The sequence below is a fragment of the Aythya marila genome, assembly GCF_965140915.1.
Source record: "Aythya marila genome assembly, chromosome: 2".
NCBI classification, from domain to species: domain Eukaryota; kingdom Metazoa; phylum Chordata; class Aves; order Anseriformes; family Anatidae; genus Aythya; species Aythya marila.
In genome coordinates, this window is record NC_139043.1 from 49,386,833 (window position 1) to 49,406,525 (window position 19,693).

The 19,693-nt window shown below is 37.0% G+C and overlaps 1 protein-coding gene across 1 annotated transcript in view; it reads left to right on the top strand.

Moving 5' to 3' along the window:
• DCDC2 (doublecortin domain containing 2) overlaps nucleotides 1-19,693 on the top strand; it is a 62,623-nt gene that overhangs the window by 7,798 nt on the left and 35,132 nt on the right. Inside the window, 3 exon segments of the mRNA XM_082754411.1 lie at nucleotides 13,844-13,920; nucleotides 14,051-14,182; nucleotides 19,036-19,182. Coding sequence (XP_082610537.1) covers nucleotides 13,844-13,920; nucleotides 14,051-14,182; nucleotides 19,036-19,182 — 356 coding nt within the window.

Below are 19,693 nucleotides of genomic sequence, written 5' to 3' on the forward strand. Positions count from 1 at the left end.
TAGCAGCAGTGCTCAGATAAGGTAAAGCCCCTTAGTTCTCATCCTGCTGTGACACCAGAACCTGAGCGTGCCACTCAGCTCGTTTTCACAGTGCTGCACCTTCACTTGAATGGAAGTGTGTGTGACAGTCAGAAAGGTGAGCTGCAGGTAATGAAGAGGGAGAAAGAAAAGAACAAATCAGAAATAAGGCAATGAGCATCAGTGGTAAAGAGAGACAGGCTGTCTGTATGAGCAAATTTTTCTCAGGCTCAAACTTCTTACTGAGGTAGTGGTACTCTTTCCCTTCTGTTTTGATGTTTAGCCCATCAGACAGGTGACAACATATCTTTTGCACTATACCTTGTTATGGTAGTTGGTCTGCATGGAAGTCTGAAGCAAGCTTTCTACAAGAAGTCTGATTTTCAATTTCCTTTTGGTCACTTCTGCAACAAGCTAATCCCTCAGAAGTGTCACATCCCATCTTAGTTTAGACTTTCGGAGGGTATTGTGGTGATAGTAAGTTTGGATTTCTCCCTTCTCCCGCTTTCAGAGACAACAGTAAGGATGAAAGAAGACATGTGGCCCATGAGCATGAGAAAATTTTGTGCAGAGGCATCCAGGCTCTTGGCCCCCGTCAGAACCGTAATGCTGTAATAATATGTCTCAAAACTTTGTATTGTTACAGTACTGATAGAGAAAGTAGTAAAAATATTTAATCTTAACCCATGCTTAAACTTTAATAAGAAACATTATTCAGATATATATCTGTCCTTCATGTTTTTTGGCAACTGGTCTTCATGTTTTGAAAGAGAGATTTGTTTTGCAGTGAAGGTGATCTGCAAGTGTAAATACATGTTAAATGATGTGCTTGAGGAATTTAACAAATCTCCTGAGGAAGTATGGACCAACACAGTTACCATTTGCTTATTATAAGCTTAATTGTTTGTAAAAGGTACAGAACATTATTTTCCAATTATAATGTATTAAGAAAGAGTGGACATTGATATTTCTTTAGGCACTCTCTCTAATCTAGATGGTTCCTCCTTGGGCACTCAAATAGATAAATTGTCCTTGGGGCTGGTTTGTGGGTAATCTGCTGAAGAGTAAAACTGGGTTTTTGGATTTGCAGATTCTGTGGGCAACTATTTGTTTTAAGTTCCGTGTTTGAGACAAATGTGTGTGCATCTGAAACCTCCTTTCTTTGTCTGACTTTTTATGACCAACAGTTTTTTGAACATACTGAAATAAACCATCTTTGCAATGAAAGTAAAGAGTTGAAGGCACCTAGGAAGAATTGATGTACTTTGATATCAAAGAACCAGTCTCTTTCAACAGGAAGAACAAATAAACATAATGAAACAGATTTGATTTACTAAATTTATAGTAGGCCTGTGTTAATCTGCATTACTGCATTACTACTATAGATAGATTTGCCCTTGGTTGATAGCAGACAGATTTTCTTAGGTAGTAACAACACTGACTTTTTTAGTTTGTTTGTTTGCACTTTATTTTTTCTCCTGGGCTTATAGGACAAGGTGATTGTGTAGCAAACACTAACATAAATATCTTTTGTGCAGCTCAGGATTCATTGTTCACTTGGATCTCTCTTACCAATTCATATTCCAGATTTTTTTTTTAAATATTTAATAAAACTTTATGTATATTTCTTACTCTACATAAGCCATATCTAGATCTGGATCTATATTATAGAGAAACAAGGATGATGTAGACTCCTTTCCTCAAGTTCACCATTGTTTTTTATGATATTTAAGCAGTTGGGACAATGCTATGGAAACACCATGCTCCACACTTTATAACATGTTTGCCTATTGATAGTGTATTTATAACATTATCGCCCTCTGATTGGGAGCTGTAAGTATAGCCAGTGAGTATGAAAATTGGCACTTTAAGAGCTGTTTGGCAAGTGTTGGGCTAGTTGAGGAAGGATCTCATTAACTACCTTCTTTGAGTGGTGGGTTCACTCTGGAGCACCATTTTTTAGCTTTACAAGTGACTGTGTATATGCATGGTCTTGGACTGCCAGATTCAGTGATGCATGTCAGGGGCCCAGTTGCAAGGGATGCACTAGGGTCTCTCTACCAACCACCCACCAGAAGTTATCCTACCTTTCACAGAAACACAGAATGGCTTGGGTTGGAAGGGTTCCTCCTCCACCAGTTCCTCCCCTCCCAGTGGATCTGTTCCATGATCTTCCCAGGCACAGAGGTGAAGCTCACCAATCTGTAGTTCCCCAGGTCTTCCTTTCAATCCTTTTTAAAAATGGGAGTGATGTTTCCCTTCTTCCAGTCACCAGGGACTTTGCTGGACTGGAAGGACTTTTCAAATATGACAGAGAAAGGCTTGGCCACTACATCAGCCAATTCCTTCAGGACCATGGGATGCATGGTATTCGGCCCCATATGGGGTTCAGGGAAACCCACCACCTTTCTACCTCTAGATTTCTTGCATGATCAGCCTGGGTATACTTCTGTAATTTTATTGCCTGAAACTTAGTAGTTGTTTCTTGATCACTTTTTTCCTGTGCTTCAATCCTTTTTTCACTGTCTTACATAAGCATGTTTTGCTCTTACATTATTCTATTTCATTTGCAGATTCTTCTTTTATAGGCTGGTTTAGATGTGGTCATATTTGGAGAAGTATTTGTAGAATACAACAATCAGTATTCTCACTAACGATTTTTCAGAAGATTAGTAAAGATTCCTCAAAACTTTCATGCATTTATGGCCTGAGTATTAGCATCTGTGTGCAACCCCAGAACATCCCTCTGTAGTGAAACAGCTTGATAATTACCAGGATGTGAATAAGTGCTTTAATATTTTGAAACTTTTTCATTTCCTTTTCTGATGCAGTGCCTGTCAGTCCCTCATGCTGATCACATGCTGGATAACACAGTCATGTACTAGAACATGCAGTGGAGTGCATGTTGCCTGCTAGGGGACTTCACAGAGTGTGTCTGGTCCTTTGATGAAATGTGGCTGCAGAACAAGATTGTGACTGGCAGAATGTGCCTTCTGCTGACAGTCTCAAGCTGTAGCACATCAGCTATGGGATCTTATGGGGTAGGCATAGTTTATCAGCAGATCACACTCTAGGTCATTTAGATGCTCCGTCCTTGGTAGGATCCTGGATCAGGAAGGACTCCCTAGCACTGTCCAGAGTCAGCTGAAGAGTCAGGCACCTTGACAGGGCAGGGTGAAATGGAAAATACCATGTTTGAGACTTGACAGATCAGAACTTGTCATTAGAATTTTCCTTAAAATACATCTGAGATGTTGCTATAAAAATATTTTGAAGAGTTGTCATTTCTGTTTCCCTCTGTTCTTCCACATTTTAAAATGTTGTTGTAGTATCATTTTGGTCAATTATTTCTTCTGTATCCATTAAGTTCATTTTTCTTGCTACAGTGGAGTCTCCAGTCATCTGTGGGCAATTATATAATTGCATGAATCTGTAAAAATTGAATTTTTAAAGTTTATAATGTCTTGACTCACAAATGATTTTGATATATTAATGCTGGATATACCTTGTCTCTAACACACTTGTATATTTTTCTAAGTACGCTCTCATGAAAAATCTCAGTACTTGCAATTATTGTTTATTTCAAACCTAATATTTATCATATCTGAGACTTCTAATCATGGGAAAAAGTGGCTGTTTTTCAGTGAGTGGTCTCTTGATTCATTTTAATTTTTACCTGTCAATGAGAAATGCTTCATCCGTATTTTCTCTGTACAGGATATAATTTTCTGAGGGTAGAGTGCCTGGAAATCACAGAATGGTTAAGGTTAGAAAGGACCTCTGGAGGCCATCTGATCCAACCCCCTGCTCAAGCAGGGACACCTAGAGCAGGTTGCCCAGGAACACGTCCAAATGCCTTTTGAAGATCTCCAGGGAGGGAGACTCCACAGCCTCTCTGAGGAATCTATTCCAGTGCTCAGTCATCCGTACTGCAAAATGCTTCCCAATGTTTGATGGAACTTCCTGTTCTGCAGTTTGTGCCCACTGCCTGTAGCTCTGTCAGTAGGCACCACAGAAAAAAGCCTGGTTCCATCTTCCTCATCCCCTCCCCTCAGGTATTTATAGACATTGATAAGATCCCCCTGATAAGAGCCTTCTCTTCTCCAGGCTGAACTCCAGTCCCAGCTCTCTCAGCCTCTCCTTAAAGGAGAGGTACTCTGGTCCCTTGAGCATTGTAGTGACTCTCCATTGGACTCTTTCTGGTACGTCCATGTGTCTCTCTTGTACTGGGGGGCCAAGAGCTGGACACAGTAATCCACATGTGGCCTCACCAATGATGGATGAGTAGAATGCTGTCTAATAAATACCTTAGAAATGATCCCAGTGTGTGAAAGCTACAACCGTTTGATGCCATACTCATGGAAATGAATTTTTTTTCCTAACAGAAAGAAACAAATAAATATTGTGATACTTTATTGTGGTACTTTAAATTACTGTATACAGAATATTCACGTCTGGAAAGAAACTGTGCATAAAGGTCCACTTTATAATTCTATGCCAGTATAAAAACCCTCTCGGAAGTTCACATCTAAACAGCTTGATTTCTTCTGCTGCTCGTAGGAGACTGAGTGACATACTTCTCATTTTTCTGATGCTGTATATAATTAGGACTTCTATAATTAGGAGTATGGGGAATAAGACTATCAAAATGCAAAGATTAAATAATTATGATATACAACTTTAATCTCCTGAGCAGCATCTTTAATAGTTAAACTTTATATTGCATTGTTTGCTATTTAGTATCCTGGTAACATAATTAGCAAAACAAGTCATACAAAACAGATACTCTTCCCGAGTGTTCATAATCTAATACCAGGAGGAATCAGAGAAGAAATGACCAGACATCCAGTTAAAACAGAGCTGTGTCCTTTTTTTCTAACTGGGCCTGCAGATTCATAAAATTACTGTTTGTATAGTTCTGTATACCTGAATTGTAAAATTCTGAGTATTTTAATTACCAGATTGCTTACAGATTGGCTTTAGTGGATTTTGGAGCAACAGAAAGATTTGCAGAGGCCTTGGTCCATGGCACTGGAGATTTAATGGTGTGTATTGCATTTAATATGGAACTTGAAAGTTCGTCACTTCCTCAGTTGGCACAGCTGCCTCATTCTGTAGGGTTACTGTGATGAAGGTGGAGGGAAGGGAAGAGATACAAGCACTGAAGCTTTTAATAAGGAATGTTGGTTTCATTAAAAACTTTTTGCTGCACGTTAAGTTTTCTTACTGGAAACATTAACAACTTCTACCTTTGAAAAATTTGATCTTTTTGGAGTTGCTTTTTATTCTTCAGCTGTCACTGTTTACAGGTTCAGGCCCTTTTAATTAACCAGGAAGGTGAAAGACTTAGCTTCAGTGTGTAAGGAATTCAGGGAAAATACTCAAATAATGAGAGGTAAAAATGGTGACAATTGACAATACTATGTCAGTGACAGAAATAAATGTCAGGATCTATTTTGCTTGGATAAAATATGCATTATTGATCCCATCATTGTCTGTGTTGTAACAGTGTAGGGTATAGTATCATACAACTAAGACGAAGAATGCGCTGTCATTGGAATCCAAAAGGAACTCAAATGTGATATATTTTGGAACACTACACAGGCTTAGTGCTTGGGTAGAGAAGGAAATGCAGTTGACTCATCTAGGACAACTGAAGATATGGCCCATCGTGCAATGCCCCAAAACTATGACAGATCCTGAATGAAACTTTTCTTTCCAGGGTTTAGCTAATTGGGCCAAAACTTGTCCCCCAGATGCACAGGGCATATAACCTCCAGCTCACCTACCATGGCTGAAAAGGAGGGTGCTTTACCTTGGAGGTAAACACAGGGATCCCAGCTATTTCTTTTGGAAGAGAGTGGCTTTAAACACTTTGGGAGTTCTGTTGGAGCCTTGTAATCTGGAAGTCTCGATGTAAGTGCCTTCTGGCATAGTTCATTTCCAGTTCACCTGTTCTTTGTGTGGGCTGAGAAGTCTGTGTACAGCTGTGATGTTGTGACCTATTTATGCAAACTTGGAAATCCTGGCAGGTAACAGCAGTTTGAGTGGTGCTTTGTATTCATTCAAGAAGAAAGGCTAGTAGTCTCTTGCTCAAGGCTGTTTTGTACTATCCAGTGTACCATCTAGCAATGCAAAGTGGCAAGAGAAAAGTAGATTACCCAGGTTTATTACTGTGTAAGATAACCAAAATGGTTTTGTACTGACAAAACTCCTCTGTGAATCTGACTCCTCATCTTTAGTTAAAGTGTATAAAAATGCCTGTTTATAAGAAGTCATGTTTCTGTGAAGTAGGTAAGATATTTCCTATGTTGTAATAGCTTTAGAAAAAGTAACTTTTATCTTTCTAATTAGCTTTTGATCACTGAACCTTGAACATTCCTTTCTTTCACATCACAGGATGGTGATGGTGTGTATAAATGGGGTTTTGGTTCTTTTGACCCCAGTTCTACCCTAAGGGAATGCAAATATTTGCTCTCAATTTTCCTGTGCACATTGATTAACAAACAGTCCATTGTAACAAGCTGGTAAAGCCATGGGTCATTGCATGAGCTGATAAATTTGGTATGTAACATTGTGTTGAAATATTTAAAACTTAGGTTAGTTATGAAGTGACGTGAGTCATGAGTGAGACGGTAGTAGCACCCAAGGCTATATTAATACAGTAGTAAGAAAGGCAAGCTCTTTAGACAGATTTATATCAAACCGGCACACAGTACCTAGATCAGTGAGGTTAGGTTTTTTGGCTGTTGTTTTGCTGCCGTCCAAAATGGCTTTATAAATACATGTAAACCTGTAAATCTTGCAGTTGCTCAGTTTGACCCCTCTGATAGGGCTCTCTTCTGGTAAGAAAAGGAAATTTATTTCCTATTTCCTGTCTAAGAAAATTTCCTGTCTATTTTCCTGTCTAAAGATAACTAGCCCATTTCTTCATGGCAGCCTGTAGAGTTGCCACCAGAATTCTGTATTTAGCTTGTCTCTAAGTTTTTGATGTACGCTGGAGGGAAAAGCCAAGCTAAGAATGTCACATTTCTACTTTAAACTATTCTCAAGTGCATTAAAATCACCTTGTTTTTAGAAATTAAATGTGTAGCATGGTAATATCAGAGGACAATTAAAATACTATTCAGTGAACTACATCATTTTCTGGTTTAGGATTGATTCTCCGAAGTGTCACACACCTTTTGCAAGTCCTGAGAACCCAGCTGAAATGTTGAATAGTTTGCTAGGTCTGTCCTACCTTCTGGTCTAGGTTTGAGTAGAATGTGTGAAAAGTACAGGGTAGCATTCACAGAAGCAAAAACTTTACACATAGGGATAAGCAAACAGCTTTACGCGAGACAAAATAAATATTTAACATTTTTACCAGTTATTGTATTTATGAAGAAGTGAAAACTCTTATTTTTAATCTGTGTATTTCAAACCAAAGCATGGGTTGCTCAGAGTCCTTACCTGAATAGCCATTCTCAATGATGATCTTCCTACAGTGCTACACTTCTAACCTTGTCTTCTCTGTAAAACATTTGAGTTAGAAGCACTGCACAGCAAAGCATTCTTGATCTTCAGTTGACGGCTGAACCCATCCATAAGGTTTGAAAAAAGAGTAAATTTTTAGCTGATCTTCAGTCTTTCACAGCTGAACATAAACATAATAGAAATTTTTGTATGAAAAGTGCATTAAGTTGATCTGTGTGTATGTATACATATATATACACACTATATAAATGTTTACATGGTAAATATAGGCATGATAATTCAAAATGATTTTCATAGAAAACCTGTTTTTCATATATGATAGTATACCTGAAGTAACAGTTTGGCTGCTGAGTATTTATTTATTTATTTTTTTTAATTTTTGCCAACAGTCAACAGTGGAAGATGTAAGTACCTAAAGTAGATTATGTGGTGTGTGGTATATGTTTGCTAAGTGTGTTGCATGTGTTAGTTAAATTTTGTGAATATTTAGCATATTTTATAAGGGAAAATGTTGTATAGAATGTTTTTATAAAGCAATTTGTTTAGCTGTCTCTGGCTTGCTTAAAGGTTGCTTAAAGTTTCCTCTAAGTTTCAACTAGTATGATGCTTTCTTCTTCCTGTTCTAAATGCTTTTTGTTACTGCTGTATGTTGTCATTTAGTACCTCAGATGAGTATCTCATCACAAATAATGAAATGCTGGCAACAAATTGTCAGTAGGATATGGAAGCTGCCCTTGGATGGGTCTTTTGAATCAAACTGAAAATGCACAAAATTTTAAGATAAAATCATAATGGGACCAAACCATTGATTAATGTAAATCATTGATTAATGTAAATCTACAAAAGCTGACGTAAATGTGAATGTGCTGATTTACATCAGTTGTGAATGTGGCTGGTAAAATTAAAAGAAAATAAAGGACTTAGGGGTCTAGTGATGCTGTTCTGTTAATGTAAGCACACACTTTCACCCAAGACCACTTCCTTGTTAATATGTAACTCTGTAGTGCCAGAGGGTCAGGCTATTCCAGACACTGCAATATTGTGGTACCTCCTACAAGAGAAATATGAGCAGTCTAATGTATTCTTTAATTAAACCCTGGATCAGGTCTTCCACTGGGGTGGTTTTGCATAACTCTGTATACTTCAAAGGAATTATATTGTTTTATAGTAGCTGAGTACTTGGTATTTTATTAATGTCTACCTCTGTATATTTAAATTATTTGTCTTGATGTAGAAAATAAGTTCTTTTTCATACCCTTAAGTAGTTTAATATTGGTCACACAAGTTGTTCTAAACAATAAGAGATGGTAAAGTGAAGACTGTATAGGAAGAAAAAAAAAAAAAGAAAAATAATAGGACAGCTTAATTAAAAGAATATTGTATAGGTTGTTTTTGTTTGTTTGTTTTTTACAGTGCAGTATAGATCTAGCCAAACCGATTTTTAATAAACGTGGGTAGAGTAGCTTGTGTTGTTTTTTTGCATTGTTGTACTTGGAGAGCTTGATAAGCTATGCTGTAAACAGAACATACATTGACCATCTGCAAGAATGATATCTTGAGCATTGTGGAAATGCTTGCTAGTTTAAAAAATGAAAATGTTGTGCATGCCTGTGTGCTTTAGCAGGGTTTACGTTCTTTTGTTTGTTTGTTTGTTTGTTTTGTTTTGTTTTTCTCCTATGATTTTTTTTTTTTTTTGTCCTCTCAGAGCAGGTGTGGACCCCATGGAAAGATGCAGTATTCTTGCCTTTACTGTTCATGCTGGGTGTGACAAAAGACTCTTCAGAGAGTTCTGTACCAATATGATCCAGTACCTGCTTAATTTACTTTGGGATACTTTGTTCCAAACTCCCAGAAACAAAGGTGTCATCTATGCACTGCGCCAAGCACATTATTGGGGTGTTTTAAGCACATTAATGTTGTCAGAGTCATCTTAGCATTTGCATACACTGATTTTTGTGGTCATACATTAGTGAATTAGCAAATGTTGCATTGACATATGCTTTTTGCTTTTTGATACAGAAAGGAAATTAGACTTAAACATCCTTAGAAAAATAACTCAAGTTTGTATTTTGTTCTGGTTTAGGCTATGTTTAGGTAGAAAAGAAAAGCGTTAAGTTTCTGCCCAAGCGGGTCCCATCTTACAGTTCCCTGCAGCTTTCTTGTTTAGGACCAGGGCTGTCTTTTCGGCCACAGAAGGCTGTCAGAAATATTAATGACTCTTTGAGAAAGTAACCTAAAAGACAGACTTGCTAGCTGATGCCACAGTATCTATTGTTGGCAGAAATACAATCCTTCAAATAATAAATGAGCCCTTAACATCTGTCAGGTTGCTTGTTTTCTCAGGGGCCCGGTGATTGGGCTGTGTGCAATAACATGATGGCCTTCTGAGGAACCTACATCAAAATTAATGGTTTCATCAGCTCACAGGAACAAGTAAATAATTGGACACACCTGGGACTATCCTGAAGGGCTTCTTTATATTTAGTGAATGCTTTCTAACTAGTTCCAGTAAAGATCATTGAAACCTGAGTGTTGCAGACTGGATCAAAGCACTTGACTTTATGGTCAGTTTTGAATGTGTGCAAGCTTGGGCATGGGTATCAGCTGCAGAAGTGAGAATCAGGAATGAATAAAGAATCAGCTTTTAGGAAAAGTGCTGTAAAGCATTTCTGATGGTGAAGTTGTGCATGAACAGCAAACCCCAAACTAATCACAGTAGGTTAGAATCACAGATCAGCCCATGTTGGAATGGACCTCAACAGCCCATCAGATCACAGAATGGCTGAGGTTGGAAGGGACCTCTGAAGACCATCTAGTCCATCCCCACTGCCGAGCAGGATCACCTAGAGCACATTGTGCAGGATGGCATCCGGGAGGGTTTTGAATAAAACCTCTCTGGGCAACCCATTCCAGTGCTCTGTCACCCTCACAATAAAGTGTTTTCTCCCAGTGTTTCATTTTGTGCCTGTTGCTTCTTGATCCAGCCTTTCATGGAAAAAGAGAGTGTAGCTGAGATTATCTAGTACACCATCCCTGCTGTCTGCTCCCTGATGGCTAAAGGAATACTGCTTAAACCATTAGGGCTTTCTTAAAAAAGTTGAGCAATGCCATGTCATCAGGTTGTAGCTTGTTACCTAAATAGTAATCAGAGGTAAAGTAGCACTGTAGTTTTGAAACAGTTAAGGCTTTATGTAGTGCCTCAGTCACTGGGATCAAAGTGTTAGTTCTTAAATATTACTAGTTCTTAAATATTACTTAGTTCTTAAATATTGCTATGACAAACATAACGTAAAGCAGGAGTTCAAAATTCATTTACAGTGTTGTGCATGAGAGGTGGGTTATTCTGAGAAAGTAAAGCAGATACCTAAAGAAGGACCAGGAAAGCAAGATGTGACAAGGACCTTTAAAAAGTATCCCTACTGTCCTTAAAGAATTATTAAGTGTACTCAGTATGGATTTCTTGTGCTGTTGTTTCTGGGTATCTTACATTGATCTTGCTGTGGAAGGCTGAAGAATTATTAGATGCTGGCAAGCAGAGGAAGAATTTCAATATGTGCATTGTATCACAGATGGGAAATACTTCTCTTGCTGGAAGTGAGAAGCCAGTTTAGAGGGACAGTGTTTGTGCCTGGGAGACAGTGTGGTGTTGAAGATTTGAGTGGGCTTTGGGAGACATAGCCCTAGTTCTTCCCATGGGTTTCTGTGTCATTATTCCAGTGTTTGTTTCTTTGTCATTAGAGAAATCAGTATCAAGTGCTTTGAGGTTTACTAATGAGAGTACTGCGTGAGCAGATTTTTGAAAGGGCTAACAGTCCATCTCCTCTCATTACTTCTCTGAGGTCTTCAAATGTAGCATTTTGGATTTAATGAGGAAAAAGTGTTCCAGAACTTTAAGTATTTTCCTTTTACTCTCTAATACCTATGGGTAATGCTGGTCAAGGACATCTGTAGTGACCTGATTGTTAGTTAGGTTTGGAGTTTCTACAAGCATAGGATCAGTCAGTCTTTTAGCCTTGTAATCTAGTTATGTATCAGATACTTTATAAGGGATAAGCCTGGCAACCTAGCAGATATAAGGGAGGTGTAGGGACAGCCTGAGTTAAGTCATTCCCATTTTGAATGCATCCTGTGTTTGGAGCATAAATATTAGGACCAGATGTAAATCAGTATTACCTCAGCCTTCAATAACATACTTTTTAGAAAGTTACCATATTTTTTCAAATTCTGAAGCTTTCTATTAGATTGCTTACAGTGTGCAAATAACCATTAATGTCTCAAGCAGCAATAGAAATGTTTTCAGATGTTACAGTTTAAAGTGTGGTTTCTTATTCTTCCTGTGACCTAGTAATTTTTCATCTAAAATTTTAGTGACCTAAATGACAACTTATGCCCTGAAAATGTGCTTTAAATGTTTCTTCAAGAATGGCTGAGTTCTTCCATTATTTGGCAATCTTCAAAAATAGCTTTGCCTCCCATAATTATGAGAAATATGGAATAGAATCATTAAGGTTGCAAAAATATCAGACAACTTTCTTACTCACTTCCAAGCCTGTAGTCATAGGTGTGAATCTTCCATCCGGTTCAGAGCACATTGGAATTAATGTCAAGTCTGGGAACCGAAATTACTTCAGGCAGTAAGGCATTGTTTATGTACAGACTAATGCAAATGACCTCGTACAGACTAATGCAAATGCCCTCATTGTATAAGGGCAAGACAAACATGTATCTATTAAACAGATCTTAAGGTGTAAATATGCTTGATGAGGAAAAGGAGGTCGACAGCCATGCCAGGGGCTCATTTCCTGGACTGGTCCAGAAGCACTGCTGTAACAATGCAGCTATATCTTTCTTTCTGTTTCTCCTCTTGAAGAAGAATCTGACTAAAACGTCCCTTTTACTGGTCTTCAGATCACCATGACCCTAACGCTGCTGATTGCTTCCATTTAGTTGCTTTGCTGTGTGAAGGCTAATTCTACCTTCCTCTGTCCACAACCAGTGCAGGCTTTCAAGCCCTCCAAGACTCTGAAAATGGCAGGTTGGGAGGGCTACATTGCTTACAAGAGACTCTAGGAAAGGCAAGATGCTAAAGTGAATTCAAGTGAATTTGATTATTTTAAAGATCATTTTTAGCCACTTTGGAATATCTACTAGACTGAGCACCTCTTTTATTGTTTTTGTGTTTGTTTGTTCTTCTTTTTCTTTCTCTTTTTACAGTCTATGCAAGAGAAATATGTGGAAAGCAGACCTGTAGCCCTAACTTAAGTTTTATGAAAACACATGCAAATATTTAAAGCACTGGAGCCCAGACCATTTTCCCTAAATTTAATGGGAAGTATTGGTTAAGTTAGCACAAAGTGTGATAAAGCTGCAACACATCACATCATTAGACTGTATTACACAATGATTGGGAATGTTGCCAATTTAAATAAATTTTATACATATATTTTAAAGAATGTCTCTATCTGATCATGCCAGCTATTTAATCCTTTAAGTTTTTATAGCTTTCTAAAGAAATGCTGCCAACTTCTTAATGTATTTGAGACTTTTGAATGTTTTTTTGGGGGGGGGGATTGACACTTTACTTTGATATTCTAATTATGAAGAATTAGGAAAATTTCCTAATGATTTTGGAGTTTGTTTTTATTTTTCCATTTTCTTCTTTTTAAATTTGAACGTATGTTTATTAATTCCAAAGGGAATTGTAGCTAGGCAGTATTGCATAACCTTCTATTCAATATAATGGGATTTATGTTGAGCAACCTTCCTGATCTCAACACAGTATCAACAAAAGGGTACAGGGCATAATGCTGGAATGTTTGTATTTTATTCTGCAATTCACCTCATTTGAGTCAATTCTCTAAAATGAGGATAGTATTCAGCAACCTTTGTAAATCACTGATGAGATAAAGACCTATACATGAGTAAAAAAAAATACCTAACTACATAATAGAAGAAAGACCCAGAGATAGCAGTTATTGTTAAAAAGATAGAAGTTTAATTGTCTGAGCTATGGTTACAAGCAGTGAAGACTAAGAAAATAAGAACAATGTTTGGAGGTATTTCCTCGTGTGCTTAGGAACATTGATGGACAAGTCACAAAAGATGCCCGTATTATTCTGTCATCTCACAGGACACTGTATATTGTGCCATGCGGTGGTTGTTATTCAGCAATTATGTGAACCTGCAATAGTAATTATATATGCTTTGTAAAAGGTGAAGCTGGAATGGAATAAAATACATGTTTTAAAAACAGGAGCTTCTTTCTCCAGATACCCTGCCCTTCTTGCTGGTGGTCAGCTCTATCTCAACGTGAAGACAGAGTAATTTCTAATTCTCTTTGTCCTTACAGGTCAAGCCAGTTACTCATAGTAGAATTACTGCATCAGCACGGTTTCGAAAGCCACTCCAGGAGCCCTACACTATTTTGTAAGCAGAATTTTATATTAGTAAAATATCTGTCTTTTTTTGGTTTGTTTTGTTTTATTTTTCTTTCTTAATTTCAGATGGGTTTTGCTTTAAATACTCTTCCAAACTATTTTACTTTGCTTTATTTCAGCCTGATTGCTAATGGAGATCTAATTAGCCCTGTAGTGCGACTCCTTATTCCCAGGAAAACACTGAATCACTGGGACCATATTCTCGAAATGGTTACAGCAAAAGTTACCCTCAGAAGTGGAGCTGTTCACAGGTATCAAGAAACTGAACATTTATGAGATACAGTTGATATGTTTAGATATGTTCTTAAAACTCCCTAAGCAGATATAATGGATCCTTCCAGCTTTATGGGAAATTTATAAGAAAATTCTCTTAAGAGCTCACTCCCAACTCAAACCATTCTATGATTCTATGAAAATGGAAATACATTTACTTCAAGTCACTTTCATGTTTCATTGCAACTGCTATTTAAAATGAAAAAAGCCCCTCAATTTGTTTCAACTGTTATTTCTTGATTAAATATTTTATTAACAGATATGCAATAATGCAATGTATTCAACATTAATAATAAAGTTGCAAATCATTATAAAATCAATGACCTCTGTAAAGTCAGTAAAATGTTTGGAATATCCAATAATGGATGCAGTCCATTTTGACTGACTTTATGGAGGTCATTTATTTTACTCTGACATGTTTTCCTTTAATTTTGATAGTTCTTTAAGGTCATTGGGGCAAACAATTTCAAGAAAAATGTTTTAGATCCTTTTGTTTTTGAAGACCTGTGCTCAGTCAGTTCAGCCTCCTAGTAAGAACCAGGGCCAAAGCTGTAGTTGAGGGTTTTCCAGTTCCAATATTTTCTGTTGGTCTGAATTGTTGTGGTATCCCAGGAGTAGCAAATGACATCTTGGATACGTAACTTTAAATCACCTTAAGGCCTGAAAATAAGCTCTCTAAAATAAGATCTGATAGTTATTGCAAGTTTTAGAGCAAAATGATATGCAGTCTCCATGACAAACTTTGCAGAGTAAGCAGACTGCCAAGGTGTGTACTGGCAAATTACTGACATTCCAGCGTTGCCCCATGCAGAGCATATTACAGAAATCCATTCTTCAGACAGGAGAGGGCCTTTTGTTGGAATCATTCTTTATAGCTTACACAATGTCTGAGGCTAGTCTTGCAATCTATTTCTCAAATCAGTGAAGATAAAATCTTCATAATCTCTTTCAGTTCTTCTGATTACTTTCCCAGAGCTGATGCAGACCATAAAAGGTGAAGTTAATGCTGTCTGCTGAGTGTTAGCTCTCATCTGTTTTTTCTTCTCAGTCAGGCATTTCCTTGCTTGTGTTATCAGGCTACTTAGCACTTTTACTTCCCTTAAACTAAACCTAAACACGTTTTGCAGTTTTCTGGATCTGATTCTCAGCTATCATAATTCTGAGGTGAACAGAGTAACAGCTGTTCACAACATCATTTTTTTCCTGCTTCTAGGTTGTTTAGGGATTTAACAACCTTTTGCATTTTATTCTCTTTACTTGGTATCAGTCCTTGGTAAACCTGAATAATGTATATGAAAGCATATATAATTATATACATTTTAAGAATTGATTTTAAGAAGTTCCCTTCTGTATTGTTTTAATTATTTAAAAATAAGATAATGTACATTCATTTTTGAATTATTTAACATTCTCCTTTTTCTGGTTTTCTTTTAATGCAGTTTTCATTTTCTTTCCTTAAAATGCTAGGAATGCATATTAAATACGTTAGTAAAGTGATTGTTGTTCTTTAATAAGTTATACATTAATTTCTGGGGTTTACTGAAACTATGTCAGTGTTAGGGGAGGTCTTGTTGGACCACTGATTCTGGGAAGATATAATTTCTCATTAAAGAAGGGTAAGTGGAATTACGAGAACCTGCATTAGGTATATGGCAATGTTTCTTTTCTGAGTAATTAAATGACATACAAAGCTGCCAAGTCCTACGTAGTTTCACATATGGCTTTACAAGAAAAGGAAAAAAAAAAAAAAAAAAGGAAAAAAAAAGATCATCCCCATCAGAATAGGGACATAAGTAATATGAGAGAGAAGACAATGAGAAAGTAGCCTTTCTCTTTGCAAAATTTTGCTTGGGGATGGGGTACAGTAACCTGGTTGGCAGGTATCTGGTGTGTGGACAGGCAGGTATTTGGGGATACTAGTTCCACAAGCTGTATCTTTGTTGTCTGCTTCGTTAGTCTGTATGCTTGCTTTGTTTTGGCTGCCACTTTTTTGGCTTGGACTCGGGAGGGAAAATGGAAGTCTACTGACAGTCCACAGGATAAACCTTTGATCATCCCCCAGTGACCAGAAGACATGACACCAAGGACATCTTCTGCATAATACTAACCAGGGAAATATTAGGATGTGTTTGAATGGTTCAAACCAGGTGGGTGGGTAAAAAGCTTCAGAAGCAAGAGTCGCAAGAATTGTGTGATACTTGTTAAGTCAATAGTTACTTATATATTTATCTGAAGTTCCTTTTTTTCTTTGAAAAAATACATTTTTAATTCCCTTGTCATATTCAGTGACTGATTATGTTTCATTCAGTTATTATGGCTATTATTTTTAGGATGAAATATACAACTAGAGACTGCTAGATATTTGTCCATAAAAAAATAAAAAAAAAGGGAGTTACATTAAGCAAACAACTTTTGTACTTTAATATTAAAACATAATCAAAGTGAAAGATCAGGTACAAAAACCCACAGTCATGTTTGTAAGTACATTACATGCTGTGTAAGTACTGTAAGTACTGCTGTGTATATGCAACACCATACAAATATATAAAACAGTACTACAGTACACCAATTTGCCTTTTTTCATGCAAGTTCCACAAAGCGAAATGTAATCTAGCAAAATACAGTCAGAATAATTCAGAAATGAGCTTCTGCTTATGTCTAGATTTCTTTTTAAAATTATCATTGTTTGTGTGTAACTGATGTGATCTGAATGGTAATGAAGCATAAATTTTTCTTCAAATTGTTGGGATGTCTGTGAAATGTTTGCATTAGTTAAGTAAATGCAAAATATAAGTAGTACATACAGAATGCTTCAGAGTTAGTATACTTTTTTTTTTTTTTTTTTTTTTCTTTGAGGCATTTGCTCTTTGCTCTTAGAAAACCAAAGTACTTCTAGGTGCAGTACTTTTCTAGGTGCAGGATGCACCTAGAAAATCAAAGTGCTTTCTTGTGGAGAGCATAAGAAAGGCATGGAGATACTGGAGCAAGTGTAGCAAAGGGCCATGAAGATGAAGGCCTTGAAGGTGCATGTTATGTGAAAAAGGGCGGAGAGAGCTGGCATTGGTTAGCCTGGAGAAGGCCTAGGGAGGATCTTACCAATACATCTAAATATTTGTTGGAGATGAGTGAAGAAGTCAGAGACAGGCTTTTAGTGGTGTCCAGTGACAGAACAAGAGACAATGAGAGCAAACTAAAATACAGAAAATTCAACCTAAATGAAAGAGAGAAAAAAAAATACTGTGTCATCAAATACTGGAATAGGTTGCCCAGAAAGTTTCTGGAGTCTCCATCCTTGTAGTTTTTCAAAACGACTGGACATAGCCCTAAGCAACCTGCTGTAATTGCTCTTGCTTCTTTACAGGACACTTGGACTACACAGTCTCCAACAGTCCTGTCCAAACTCAGCTATTCTGTGGTTCTCTAAGTGGTTCTACACATTGCATTTTTTTTTCTGTATTTATTCAAGATCATGCCACTATGTGTATGAACTTAAAAGGCAGCTTTTTCTCTGTTCAACTGATGTTTTTTGGATTTTATAAGTCACGGATGTTCTCAAGGCAGGCTATTTTTATTATTCATAAAAGGTTCTTTATGTACATGCATGTATCTTATTATATCTCCTAATCTTATTATTTGTCCTTGCACTATTAAAATTTATGAATAACATATAAAGTAGCTCCTGTAGTAGGCTTAGAGAAAACAATTTAAGATGGCCATTCAACATTCCTGCATTTAAAAGACTTAGAATCATAGAATCATAGAATGGTTTGGGTTGGAAGGGACCTTAAAGATCATCTAAGTCCAACCTCCCTGCTATGTGCAGGGACACCAGGGATACCAGGTTGCTCAAAGCCCTATCCAGCCTGGCCTTGAACCCTGGGGCATCCACAACTTTTCTGGGCATATTGTTCTATTGCCTCACCACCCTCAAAGTGAATAATTTCTTCCTTATATCTAATCCAAACCTACTCTGTTTCAGTTTAAAACCATTACTCCTTACCCTATCCCTACCTGACAAAGATTCCCTCTCCAGCTTTCCTCTGGTCCCACTTTAGGCACTGGAAGGCTGCTATGAGGTCTCCCTGTAGTCTTCTCTTCTCTTGGCGTCTCTTCTCCAAGTCCGTCAGCTTGTCTTCATAGGAGAGGTGCTCCAGCTCTTGGTCATCCTTGTGATCCTCTTCTAGACTGGATCTAATAGGTCCACATCCTTCTTGTGCTGAGGGACTCAGTATTTTAATGCAAAAGTGATAATGTTGGCTTTTTAATTTAAACTTAAATTGTCAAATTTTGGAATGTGCTTCATAGGAAAGAGATTAATTCATTATAGAATGTTTCCTCCTTTCCTTATTGCATTGATTATCCATAAATAAAATTACAAATTTGACAGTGATCCCAATGAAGTGATTGGCATAGCTTGGAAATAATGTGTTGTCATGCATACTCCCCTCACCCCTAAGTCCTTAATGTTTCTTCCTTCTCAGTAAAGTGTGTGAACAGAAATGATTATGGTGAAAATCTATCTGGTGTTAAAGACCTAACTACAAAGTCATTTATTCTCCATACTTAAGTAGAAATTGTGAGAATATTTTATCTGTCATAGTGCTTTGTATTTTATTAGTTCTAACTATGATTAGTTTAACTGTGATTTAGGTCATTTTGCTATGTCTTTTCTTGTCATTTTTTATATAGCAATTTATCATTGTATCCACTGTACTTTATTGGTTTTCAAATCTGAAAATATACATGATTAGATCAGCATAGCTTTCAGTACTTTTAGTAAACATGATGGAATGATAAGGTTTATTATTTTAAACCTCTCTGTGTTTTTCAGACTTTACACTTTAGATGGAAAACTTGTACAGGATGGGTCAGATTTGGAGAATGGGCAGTTTTATGTTGCAGTGGGTAGAGAAAGGCTTAAGAGGTTGCCATATGGTGATCTGCTGTTTAGCAAATCTACAATAAGAAGGCCACAGGGGTAAGTTCCATATGTGTGTGATATGATTTTTATGCTTGTGTGCGTATGTATCAATTTATTTACAAAGTACCACCACTAAAGTCAAAATCACAATGTCAGAAATGTTTGTAAGGAATGGATGGATGGGTTTATATGGATGCAAATTTTTACTGAGCACTTTTAAGAAAGTTGAGATATAAATCTCTAATAAATGAAAAATATAAATTCAAAGTATTATTTCACATCGTAAACATTGTAAACATGCCATTGATCACGTTTCACACAATTTTTGCCAGATAAAGGTTTATTTTGGCTTTTTTTTTTTTTTTTTCCCCACTGGTACACAAATGAGATTATGAATTATGATCTGAATGAGATTATGTGTAACTACACCTGTTGACATCTACTCTTATTTGGTTAGGTTTTAAGGAATATGTACTCCTTTAAGAATGCTTTAGGTTTGTGTCTTTTTTTAATTTGACAGCGTTACTGCACAATGGAGCCCTAAACAGGGTTTTAAACAGGGTAAGGA